Source organism: Solanum verrucosum, unplaced genomic scaffold, assembly GCF_900185275.1.
Source record: "Solanum verrucosum unplaced genomic scaffold, falcon-dt-bn FXZP01000176.1, whole genome shotgun sequence".
NCBI lineage: Eukaryota > Viridiplantae > Streptophyta > Magnoliopsida > Solanales > Solanaceae > Solanum > Solanum verrucosum.
Window position 1 is genome coordinate 421,873 of NW_026020412.1, and position 13,168 is coordinate 435,040.

The window sequence follows — 13,168 nt, forward strand, 5'->3', positions numbered from 1 at the left end:
TCTACTAAGTACCCTGTGTTGTGGTACTCAAACTACATTTCTACATTTTTTATGCAACTTCTAGTATGAGCCACCCTTAGTGAGCATTGGATCTCTCGTGGCCGTCTCCAATTCAGATTGTGGTGTGCTCTTGGCGCCCGAAGGTTTATTGTTTTTCCTTCTTTTGTGCCTATCTATATTTTGTGTATTGGATTAGACAGACTTGTATATATAGCTTTTCTTTTACTTTGATGCTCTTGTACCCGTGACACTAAGTCCGGGGGTTGGTTCTTGTATTACCGTGCCTTTCTTGGTTACTATTAGGCCTTTTTTGTATATTGTGTATTGTATTTACATTTCTATATTATGGTCCTATTTTTCTATCTTTATTCCTGTTTGTGCTTGTTCTTTATCTTTAAATTGTTACCTTCCGCAAGTTTTGAGTTTTTGGCTTGCCTATCAGGGGGTTATAGTAGGCGCCATCATGGTCCGATTTTTGATCGTGTCATAGAAACTATTTTACTAAAAAATATTTTCTACTCTCTAGAAAAAAATAAAGAATATTTTTTGGAAAATGTTTTTCATTCATCAACCAAACACTAGAAAATATTTTTTGAAAAATAATATTTTAGCCACCAACCAAACATGAGAAACATAAGTTAGAAACTAATTTATTTTCCAAGAAAATATAATCTAGGAAAATATTTTTCATGGATAATATTTCCTTCATACCAAACACACCCTGGAGATGAAAATTTTACTCATGAAGGATATGAGGGACATGAATTGTTCATAAACAATTCATATTAACAGTAAGGAGTCGTTTGGTAGAGTGTATTAGGAGAAATAATGTATGCATTAGGTTTGTATATCTATCTAGTTTGGTATACTTTCAATTTACATATACCTAATGCTTGCATTATTTATACTCTATAATGCATGAAATTTCATAAAATTAGTAATGCAAGAGAATTTAATGTATGCATTAGCATTGCTAAATACTTAATTGCCCATTAAAACCTTTTTTTTTACATCTTTTCCACCATATATATTGGTGGAGGGTATGTAAATAAATATTTTTTAAAAAAACAAATGCAGTTTGTTATTTTTAATACATCAAATCAAACAATACATAAAAAGTTTCAGCATGATTAATGAACACATAATTAATATAAGCATTACTAATAGACTCTATTTAGTATTATTTTTATACACTGTACCAAACCACGAGGGAAACAATATTAATTCCAACAAGCGTATCGATGAAAAAACATACTAGGAATGCACGCGCAATTAGAATAGGAATAACTGCTTTAAGCTTAAATATATTGTCGGCAAAATTTATTAATTTGGAGAAATGGTGTGAATTAAAAATAAAAAAGACAATAAAAATAAAATGATAACTAGGTAAGAGTTAATGTTTAGTAAGCCTTGGTGCCAGCCATGAGTCCTTGAGCATCAGCTGTAGATGGCAATGCTGGAATTGCTCCCTTTTGAGTTGTACTGATTGCGCCACACGCATTTGCAAATTTCAATGCTTTCTTCAATTTCTCTTCATCCTACACAAGCACGTACAGTCATTTGAAAAAGCTCAACATTTTAAAGCAATGAAGAAAATAGCTAGTAAAAATGTGAAATAATATATGAAATTTTAAGAAATAATATCTCAGATGGTCACTCAACTGTGAGTTCTTTTGTCAGAAAATCACTCAACTATGAGTTCTTCTGAGAAAAAAACCTTTAGTTGAGATAAAAATTATAACCTTTATGATTGAATAAGGAATCAAATGAAAGGAAGATATGGAAGTGAAGGATTCAAATTAAATGCGGTAGATTTATACCTGGAAAATTGATGGATCTTTGGCAATGGAAACCAAAAGGGAACCTACAAAAGCATCTCCGGCTCCTGTGGTGTCAACAGTCTTAACAGGGAACCCACTCACTTTTCCTTTAAAACTCTGTGCATCATAGTAAAGGAACATTTCATATCAGACTTTGATTCAAAATGAAAAGGTACTAAATGTTAACACGTTACCTTGGTGAAGTATCTGCATCCCTTCTCTCCATCAGTAACAATAAGAAGCTTCAAGCGGTCATGCCATAACGACATTACGGTCTCATCCTTATCTGCATCTTTTTGTGTGAGGAAATTTACCTCATCATCACTAACCTTTAATCATAAAATAATTCACATTTATTCATTATGTATAGACATATAATATAGTTTATTCATTGAGAAGTTATATGGAGAAGAAACCTTGATGAAATCAGCTTCATTCCAGATGCTTCGGATACCTTCTCTGGCAGCTTCAGGGGAAGGCCAGAGAGGAAGGCGTACGTTGGGGTCATATGAAAGTAGGACACCTGCATCTTTGGCAGCTTTCATGGCAACCATGTGAGCGGACCTGACAGGCTCCGTGATTAAGCTAATAGAACCATAATGAAAGATCTTAGCCTGCTTGATGAGACCCAAATTGAGCTCAGACTCCTTCAACAGCATGTCTGCGCTAGGGTTCCTGTAGAACATAAACTCTCTCTCTCCATTTCTCTTCAATGTCACAAATGCCAAAGCTGTCCTTGCATGCGTATCAAACAACACTCCTTCGCTATTCACTCCGTTACTCTTCAATATATCTACCAACATCCGCCCAAACTCATCGTCTCCCACCTGAACCAATCACAAACACACCTAACTCTTATATATTTACTACTTCAAAACAAATAATCTTCAAAATTTCTTATCACTAATCTCGGTGCAACGTCCAAGATATTTTAATCTTATTAGGATGTTTGAGTTTAATATTTGAACTGAATTATCTATCTAAACTATCATTAAATATTTATCAAAATACACCTTAACTCTCTGTTGTCTCCTTTCCTACCCAGGCTATGGTGGTATTTTCAGGTAAACAAAGCTAACAATTGATAGTTGAGGTGTGTTTTGATAAAATGTTGATGATAGTTTAAGTAGAAAAAGTGAACATATGATACTTTTGATAGAAAACTTGCAAATAAGTGAAAAGTTTTGTTGTGTCGGAGAGATTCAAAGGATTCACATGTCTTTTTCCCAATTTGTGTTTTACAGTTTTCCAATGAGTAGTTTAGATAGTGAGACATAGTTTTCATAATTTTAGAACAAATTCTACATACATAAAACCTACTTATAAAGGTTAGATTATAAATTGGAAATATTTAAACAAATCCTAATTAAAAGTAAATAAATAAACAAATTTTGACTCCTCAAATGGTCAGTGGCGAAGTCAGGAATTTTACAAAGGTGTCCACTGACGAGATTCGAACACATGAGCATTTAGGGCTCTTTCAAGGCATCTAAAATCATTGGGCTACAACACCTTATTCTATCAAGGGTGTCCAAAATTTGTTATTTTATCACTTTGTGTATCTTTTTACTTATAAATACGGTATTATTTTCCGACGAAGAGGGTCCAATGTGTCCAATTGAACACCCTCACAGTAGCTACACCCCTGCAAATGATAATACTGAGTTGGCAAAAAGTGAAAGAATGAAGTAGCAGGTACCTTGCCAATGAAGGCAGAGGTGCCGTCAAGTTTGGTAATGGCGCAAGCAACATTGGCAGGCGCACCTCCAGGGGCTTTCAGAAAGCCTGTAGACTCTGCCAAAGAGACTCCAGCAGAATCAGGAACGAAATCGATCAACATCTCCCCGAAACACACTATCTCTGCTGGCTTTGACATCACTCAACCTTTATACTCACTATAGGTGTTTTACAGAATGCAATATTAAAGAAGAGTATAGTGGGGATCACATTACAAATTTCTAACTGTTTAAATAGAAAGCAAACATAATGGATCGCATCTCTTACTTTGAATACAGATCTTGATTTGTTCGTAACAAACTGCCTACTTCTCCTCCCACCAAACCATCTGCCCATATTATATCCTTCTTTTTACATGTTTTTCCACATCCATAGGAACAAAAAAAACTAATAAACGTTTACTAATATTCAATTTATTTTACTTTTTTTTTCTTGTTTTTTTTTTTTGAATTAAAAGTTCTGTTAAGCATCTTTAATTCCATTGTATCAACATTTATTGGGTAAAAGAAAATTAATACTTCTACAATTTATGTGATACTACTTTATATCTATGTTTGAGTATATAATTTTTTTAAAACAATTTCATCAACAATTCAATGATGGGCTTTAACTATAATTAACATTCAAATATTTTTTTGATATAAAATAGGTTTTTGAAAGGAAAAATTGAGAGGTTGGTGACATACTCTCCAAATTCCTTAAGTTTTTCGATCAATATATATACTCACTAGTAAAAGATCAAATCTTTCAATCCCAGTTATTAATTAAAGAACACGTATTTGTATTACTTTTTTATGAAAATAACTTTGTTGATTGAGTGTTAGCACAAAAGAAAATATAAGATGTTGAGCCCCGTGGAACCTAATATTTACTCTTACACATATAGAGGTGTATGGTTTGAAAGAAATTTCATACCTATTTTCATGTGGCAATATATATCCTCACTGCACAAATAAAAATAGAACTAAAGAGTGAGAGAGAAACTCCCTTAAGCCTCTAAGTCTCATCGTCATCGCCTTCACCATCACAACCACCCGCCACATTAGTGGCACCATCAACTGCCATAAGTGTAGTGTCAGCCTCAGCATCCTCATCGTCCTCATCATGTCATCATCTACCATGGCCTCATCGTCGTCTAATGGCTCTTGAAAAGCTGGATCCATTCGGCACATATACATTCCAGTACTATCAATAAGTGGGTGGCGCTCGGCCAACTCATTCATCTCAGCTTCATCAATAAGGCAACTATCTATATGAAGCTGCAACTCTGCCATACCAAACATACAGCCCAGGCAACTATCATACCTTGCCAACTGATCCGTAGAAAATAAAAACATGGTCATGTGACATATCTTGAGCTATTGTTTTCATCACATCTACGATGTGTACATCATATAGGGAGCCCTAGGTTGGCACAAGTTATGAACCTCCTCCTCAATACCCTTCGACCTAAGGAACCGGGTTACCAAGCTCCCATAACAAAACCTCTACCTCTTAGACCAACTCTAAATCAAAACTTACACAATTCTCAACTTTTTACTCAAGGTTTGAAACCAACTTTCAAAAACCCAATAAGACACGACTCAGGGTCAATATTAGAAGGGGTAAAATAGTAATTTAACAAGGATTTCCAAAAATGACCAACTGGGTCATTACATTATCCACCACTAAAAATCATGTTCCTCCTAACCTAAACATAAAGAAAAGGAAAGCACCCGAATCCTTGAAAATATGAGGATATCTGGCATGCAAACTGAATAAAGAGAAAGCACATGAGACTCATCGATTATGTACTTCCAAAGCATAGAGACATGGAACATGAGATGCACAACTAACAAGCTCGGCGGCAAGGCCAACTTAAAGGCCACCTATCACACTTGGCTAAAAATCTCAAAAGGTCTAATGAATTTAGGACTAAGCTTGCCCTTCTTTCAAAATGTCATCACACCTTTCATGTGTGGCAGTCGGAGCCAAACATGATCACCCTCTATAAACACCATGGCTCAGATTCTCCAGCTTAACTCTTCTATTAACTCTGGGACATCAACAATCTGTCTTGAATCATATGGACCTTCTTCATAGCATCTCTAAGCAAGTTTGTATCCAAAGAGTCCATCTAAGCTGAATCAAACCACCCCGATTGAAGATCTACACTATCTACCATATAACGAATCAAATAGGGCCAATTAAATATTGAAATGATAATTGTTGTTGTAGGCAAACACCACTAAGGGAATATGCTAATCATATCTAGCACCAAAATCAATAACAGAAGCTCAGAGATGTCCTGCAACACATACCGAATGAAGGGAATATAAGAATTCTACTAAAGTACAACATTTAAAAGATCACTTGCCTTAATCAAATCAATAAGTCAATCCAAGACTTTAATCTTCTTCTTCTGAATTCTATCAAATTTCCCATAATCTCGTTCAATCAAACAATCACGATAAGACTCCAGAAATAACAACCCCTAATCATACATTTGAAAAAATGGGTCATTCAACCCAAAATCTTAATCCTAGAAATGAGGTTTGAATTTGAAAATCCTTACTTGAAAACATTACCCAAGGTATTTAAAACTTATTGGTGAAAACCATTTCGAAAAAGGGATAACAATCAATTCACAATCACTATTTCAGTTTAGAACTTATGTTCTTGGAAAACCTTGACATTTGCTAATCAAAATCTCAAGTTTTGATGTCAAAATCCATATATAATCAGAGGGAAATGAAGTTTTAGGTCTACAAAAGCTAACGCCAAAGATTTAGCACAAGAATTTTTTTCAAAATCACCTCCAAAGTTTTTACCAAGCTCAATAATAAAAACTGGGGTTCGAATCCAAAAAATTACTGCAAACCAGGCTCCGCTTAATCAATCATCACTAAAGAGAGCTCTGGTGTGCTTATGAGAACCCCGCCCAAAAGGCCAGTCTCACCTTTTTTAGCTGACCTTTGCTAAAGCGAAGGCCCTCCGCAAATGCGATGATTTCAGAGCATAAAACATTAGCCAACATAAAAATCATCAAAAGACTCTCAGGATTTTTTCGGAACCCTGCACACACAAACCATATATGCAAATTGACTAAACTCGATGTTCTAGACACAATGAAACCATCGAAACACAAATATGAGGTTTCCTTGACCTAAAACTTATAAAAGTCACAAGAAATGAATATAACGTCTAAAGAGGTCAAATCAAGTTTGGGACCTTTAAAAATTAAACCAAGATCTCACGTAGGTCTAAAATCATCCCCCCCCCCAATCCAACAAACCTATCCAAATCTTTATCCGAGCATTGGAACCTGAATGTTGACCAAAATTAACCCAAAGGTTAAAATTTCATGAATTTCCAACTTAGGCATCAAATCCTCAAAGGGACTTCGAATCTGAAACCGACAACTCTCTTGGACAAACTCTACATCAAAACTTACAAAATTCTCAACTTCTTACTCAAGTTTTGAAACCAACTTTCAAAAACCTAATCATACACGACTCGGGGTCAATATTGGGAGGGGTAAAAACGTAATTTTACAAAGATTTCAAAAAACTACCAATCGAGTCATTACATTATCAACATCTAAAAACCAGATTGTTCCCCAAATATAAAGAAAAGGAAAGTACCTGAAGCCTTCAAAATATGAGGATATCTGGAACGCATGCAGGACTCCATCTCCCAAGTCGCCTCACCAACGAAATGGAGCTTTCACAACACGGTCACTGAAGTAAACTCCTTGGTCCTAAGCTTTTTGACTTACCTATCCAAAATGGCTATAGGCTCCTCCTCAAAATATAAGTATGGACCCAACTCAATTGAATCTAAAGAAAGCACATACGACTTTTCCGGCATGTACTTCCAAAGCATAGAGACATGAAAAATAGGATGCACAACTAACAAGTCTCCCACTCGACTCGAAATCTCAAAAGGTCCAATTAATATAGGTCTAAGCTTGCCATTCCTTCCAAACCTCATTACACCCTTCATGGGTGACACCATTAGCCAAACATGATCACCCTCTTTAAACACTAGGGCTCAAACTCTACGAATTCAATTGTTTATATTCAATCCTATTATGAATGATTTGATTCAATTACATAATTTTTATTTGATTTAATATGGAGTCATGTCTATGTCTATTTTATGAATTTGAATTATGAAAAATACTTATGAACTTATGAATTATGATCACGAATTTGAAAAAGGATTTATACATGTTTTATGGAAAGATTGATTTTTTACTAAAAGGATGCTTTAAGATAAACTGTCAACATTTTTTGAAAATTTTCTCACAATTGAATGAAAATCATTATTTAGATGCTTAGAAAGGAAGTGTCTTATGAACAAGTTTATGAAATTATGGTTTTGAAAGGAGCTACTCTAATATGAACTTTTTATTGGATTGGTAGTCTAAATTGTTGATTTTCCAAGTACTTTGATATAATTATGATTATGTCTTTTCCATTGGGATTTACTCAGTACCGAGAGAGCTTCGGGATGGAGGTCTTACTGTTAGCAGAGGTTTGGTATTTCGTAGCGATTCTCTAGTCCCAAACTATGTGCCCCGTAGGATTGTGTTAAATGACCTAGCTAGTAGATACACCTTAGCAATATGAATGATACGAAGTTCAATCTTAGCAAGTAGATTGCCTTTTATAGTGTGAGGGTCATACCGTATTCTATGTTATAGCTCTTTGGGTCTTATTGTCAGTTAACAGTAAATATCTCAAGAATGAACTATGTTTTCCTTCAAAAGTCTCTTTAAAGCTTTATATGGTGTTCAATATGCATTGACCTTGTTCATGAACTGTGATTTTTCTTCAAAGGCTTTTACTACATTTTACTTGGTCATGCGTATCATGTTTAAGTTCAATTTATTATCATACCAATGTTTTATGCATTTCCTTGTACTCTATACATTCAAAGAGCTGGTGCACGTTATTCCTATATTGTTTCAAAATATAGGGTCCGACGCTCCTTCTCCCGAACGTGGCTAGATTGTAATTGCTCTACTACATATTTGGTTGGTGAGTCCTCATGATTCAAATTTCAAGGGCAAGGCAATGGACAATTTTATTGCTTTTCATGTCTTTTTAGTTTTCATATTATGTTCGTGACTTAGGGGTTTTTTCTAGTCATATCTATGATGGTAGAAGGTTGTGTCATATGTAGTAGTTTTTCGTGTATTCTCTTATGTACTTTGTTGGTATCTTTATATCACCTTATGATTTGAGACTTATATTGATTGTATCTCTTGAATTATATTGTATTACATCATGCTTATGTCAAGTGGCTTGTTTGGGACCTCTAGAGTCCTATTCATCATGTCACATCTCAGGTGTACTTTGGGTCATGACAACACCTCATTCATTAAACTCATAAATGCAACATGCGCATTAGTCAATCCAAATGACTATATCAAGAACTCATAATACCCATATCGTGTCCGAAAGATTGTCATAGGTATGTCCTCAATCTAATCTTTAATTGATGGTACCCCGACCTCAAATAAATCATCAAAAAGATCGACGCACCCTGCAACTGGTCAAACAAGTCATCTATACGAGGCAAGCGATACTTATTATGAATGGTAACCTTTTTTGACTTTCGATAGTCAATGCACATCTTCATACTACCATTTTTTTTCTTCACAAACAAGACAGAGCCACCCTAAGGAGAAGCACTAGGATGAACAAACCATTTATCAAACAATTCTTAAAGTAGAGTCTTAAGCTCTCTAAACTCTACCAGAGCAATGTGATAGGGAGGAATAAGGATCGGGAGAGTAACCTATTCCAAGTCAATACAAAATTCTATGTCACTATCCAGAGGCATACCAAGAATATCTATAGGAAACACCTCTGGAAACTCAGAACCCATAAGGATAGACTCAATAGAAGGAGACTCTGCATTAGCATCCCAAATATGAGCCAAATAGGCTAAACCATCCTGCCCTATTAGTTTGCTAGCCGGAAGGAATGATATAATCTTTAATGGATTATGCATGTACACCCATTCCAACTACAACCTTTTCCTCCTTAGGATATCTAGAGTCATTGTCTTAGCATTACAATTTACTAGAGCAAAATAAGAGGACAATCAAGTCCTACCCAAGATCATATGAAACTCTATCATGTCCAAAATGACTAAATCTACCCGAGTTTGTAGGCCCATAAATAATACAAAACAATCATGATACACATGTCATAAGGGGTGTATGATGCCTCCGCCTCTAATTTACCTGGGAATGCATAAAATTGACCTCTATCATTGTTACGGCTAACTTTTCTCCCGTGATGCGCCCCTCCCCTCCCTACATTACCATTACCTTAGCCTCAACAACCTCTCTGATTACCTCATCTCCCACCTTGTCGACGTCCTCTACCATGATTACCTCCACCATTGAAACCACGACTCTAGTCTTCTGTTGAACCTGACTAGTATTTCATCTGTGGGGCCATTCCCTCTTAAATTTCCCAAACTCACCACATTGGAAACAACCATGTTCAAGTGAAGGCCTAATGTCTACTGCTTAATAAAAACCTTAACCCCAAGTGTAGCAGGCATAGCTGACTGAATAGGACGAGGTGAAAATACTTGTTGGCCTTAACCTTTGAAATATGAACCACTGTAGTTACCCACATTCTTGGGTTTCTTTGTCAATGCCTTGGACTACCCCAAATGTCAAACCCCGAGGCTACCCCCTTGACATAACACGGGACCTAGGATCACGAGTGACCCCAAGCTAACCCTGTGTCTGGCATATATCAAGCATACTAATAATAATTGAATAAGACATGTACTATATGTAAGCTAAAACAATGGATAACTAAAAGTGGGGAATACCCAACTAGTTTGAATGTATAAAACATACTAAGATTTTAATAACAACTTAAAGATTAAACTTAACAGTTCAAGCTGATGCTACTACAATGTTTGAAAAGCCTTTAACTGAGTTGAGTTACTGGGACATGCCCCCAACTAACTCTAACAAAATTGAAAACTGAATAAAAAGACTAAAGTGAAAAGCGTGTCTATTGTCCTCGAAGTATGAGGACTCACCACTAATGTTGCTGAAATACGAATCGGGAATCGATCTAAGCGTGATCTAAACGCTGAGTACCTAAACCTACATCATGAAAGGATGTAGCACAGAGTATTCGTCAGTACTTCGAATGTACTGAGCATGTAGGATATAGATACTATGTTGAACAAATACATATAAACTGAACAATGACATAAACTGAGTAAGAATGTAAATACCAAAATATAACTGAAAGATAAGTTGAATTTATAGACCAAGTACTAATCATGAAAATAATATGCTGAAGTAATTTCTGAAGTATATATTGAAAAACTGGTCAAATGAACTAAGAGTCTGACTGTGGGAGCTACTATTAACCGACATAAAACCACGTGAGCTAAACATGGAATTCGATGTATACGTCTCATCGAGAGGACCCAATATACCTCGCCAGGGGTATAAAGGCATGACTGGCATGATCACTAAATCTGATGCCCACAAAGGGGACTTACAACCTACGGAGGCATGTAGTTCTGGGACTATGAGAGTACGCTGAACCCTAGTCCAACTCGGTGCTAAGCCTACTCCCAACTGGAAATGTGTAAGACACAACATAACTAAAATACTGGATAGCTCAATTTTCTGACATTCAAATTTGAGAATGCAACATTTAAGAACTCACAATGTAACTTTCGAAAACTGGAGCATGTTTATCAATTTAACTAACATAGGAAGTGTAATTCATGAACTAAGAGAATCTACACAACTAGGGTTCAGAGTTTCATACAAGGAACTAAGCAACGATTCAACAAAAACATGATAATTCAATTACGGATACTAAAATAGCTAAATCACAACAATTAGCCAAGATTTTAGAAGCCCTAGGTCTGAACAAGATATAGAGAATCAAGAATCTGACTTAATTCTAGGGACCTAGTGGATTAAAGAAACCCACTAGTGAAATCCCACATACCTAGTGAAAAAATCTACTGAGAAATCCTTCGATTTCAGGGCCGAAACTGAAGAAAATCTCCTGCTTGTTCTTGAGCGGTCAGTCGACTCTTTTTCCTCTTTCGCGCTATGTTTTTGGTAAATTTTGGTGAATAGTCTCTTAGTGTAATATATGACTAGAATGTTAGGCAAAAATTGAGTAAAACGACGTAGTTTAGGGATAAAATAATTAGGAAAATACCCAATTAGCCCTAAGCTAAAAATTGACCATGACCTACGGACCCTGACCAACGGATTGAGGTCTGGCAGACGGTCCATCTTGTTAGTCTGTTGATTGGTGTCTGAAGGTTGAAAGCTGGGGTCTGAACACCGGGCCTGGACCACGGACTATGGTCCCACCTATGGTCCGTAGGTCCTATCGTGGTTCTGAACTTTTGAGGAATTATTGAGGTGATCAACCACGGACCACACCTACTGTTCGTGGTCCCATCCACGGACCGTGGGTGGCCTCCGTCAGTGGCACCTGTAACATCTAGAAAATCTATTATTTTCTCCTTCTCGAATCCAAAGTGTTACGTTATCCCCCCCTTGGGAGCATTCGTCCTCGAATGAAGTCTAAACTAGCTGGGTATGGAGGGAATAAGTTGCAATCCATACCACTAAATACTAGAAACTGATATCTGACTGAATTGAGTTCCAAGAACATGCAAATATGCTGAAATACAAGAACAACTGAAGGAACAAGATACTAAGACTGAACTTATGCAAGAGTAAACTGAGATACTGGAGATAAACTATTACCTGAAGCTGAAATGGAATCAGAAGGAAAGAGATGAGGGTACTTGGCCATCATGGCTGCTTTTGCTTCCTAAGTAGTCCATATACTGACTGACTCCTACACAAAACCTTTACTGAAGCGACTTTCTTATTTCTCAACCTACAAACCTAAAGGGTAAGAATTTTAACTGCCACTTCTTCATAGGTGAGACTATCTTTCACAGCCACACTCTTTAATGGTACTATTGATGCTAGATCACCCACACACTTCTTCAACAAGGAAATGTGAAAGACTAGATGAACCGTTGCTAGTTCTGCTGGCAACAAAAACTCATATGCCACATTACAAACTTTTTTCAGGATTCTGTAAGGACCTACATATCCAGGACTGAGCTTCCCTTTTTTGCCAAATCTCATCACCCCTTCATAAGTGACACCTTTAGGAAAACTCAATCATCGATTTCAAACTCCTAGTCATTTCTCCTCACATCTACATAGGACTTCTGACGACTGTGAGTTGTCTTTAGTCTATATATGATGATTTGAAATTTTTCCATAGCCTCATGAACCAAATCCGGCCCTATCAAGGTTGCTTCACCTACTTCAAACCAACAATTGGGGACCTGCATCTACGGCCATATAGTGCCTCATACGGGGATATTTGAATACTGGAATGAAAGATATTATTATAGGCGAACTCTATGAGAGGTAGGTGATCATCCTAACTACCCTTGAAATTGATCACGCAAGCTCTCAATATGTCCTCTAAGGTTTGAATGGTATGTTCTGCCTGAGCATCCGTCAGTGGATGAAATGTTGTATTGAGATTTACCTGAGTACCAAGACCTTTCTGAAATGATTT

General features: G+C 36.3%; 1 protein-coding gene across 1 annotated transcript; it reads right to left on the minus strand.

Annotated features, from left to right (window-relative positions):
• Positions 1 to 1,272: 1,272 nt before the first annotated feature.
• On the minus strand, positions 1,273 to 3,747 carry LOC125840701 (probable fructokinase-5). Its single transcript, XM_049519667.1, has 5 exons — positions 3,520 to 3,747; positions 2,237 to 2,647; positions 2,015 to 2,149; positions 1,821 to 1,937; positions 1,273 to 1,538 (listed from the first exon to the last, which is right to left on the minus strand). Exons 1-5 carry the CDS (start codon positions 3,694 to 3,696, stop codon positions 1,401 to 1,403), a joined length of 978 nt encoding a protein of 325 aa, XP_049375624.1. The 5' UTR covers positions 3,697 to 3,747; the 3' UTR covers positions 1,273 to 1,400.
• Positions 3,748 to 13,168: the final 9,421 nt, after the last annotated feature.

Bases quoted from the DNA above. Each gene is read 5' to 3' on its own strand.
- LOC125840701 (XM_049519667.1), bottom strand. From the start codon at position 3,696: ATGTCAAAGCCAGCAGAGATAGTGTGTTTCGGGGAGATGTTGATCGAT. The intron at 2,648-3,519 runs GTACCTGCTACT...TGATTGGTTCAG, and splicing joins CCTCTGCCTTCATTGGCAAG to GTGGGAGACGATGAGTTTGG. The intron at 2,150-2,236 runs GTTTCTTCTCCA...TTATGATTAAAG, and splicing joins ATGAAGCTGATTTCATCAAG to GTTAGTGATGATGAGGTAAA.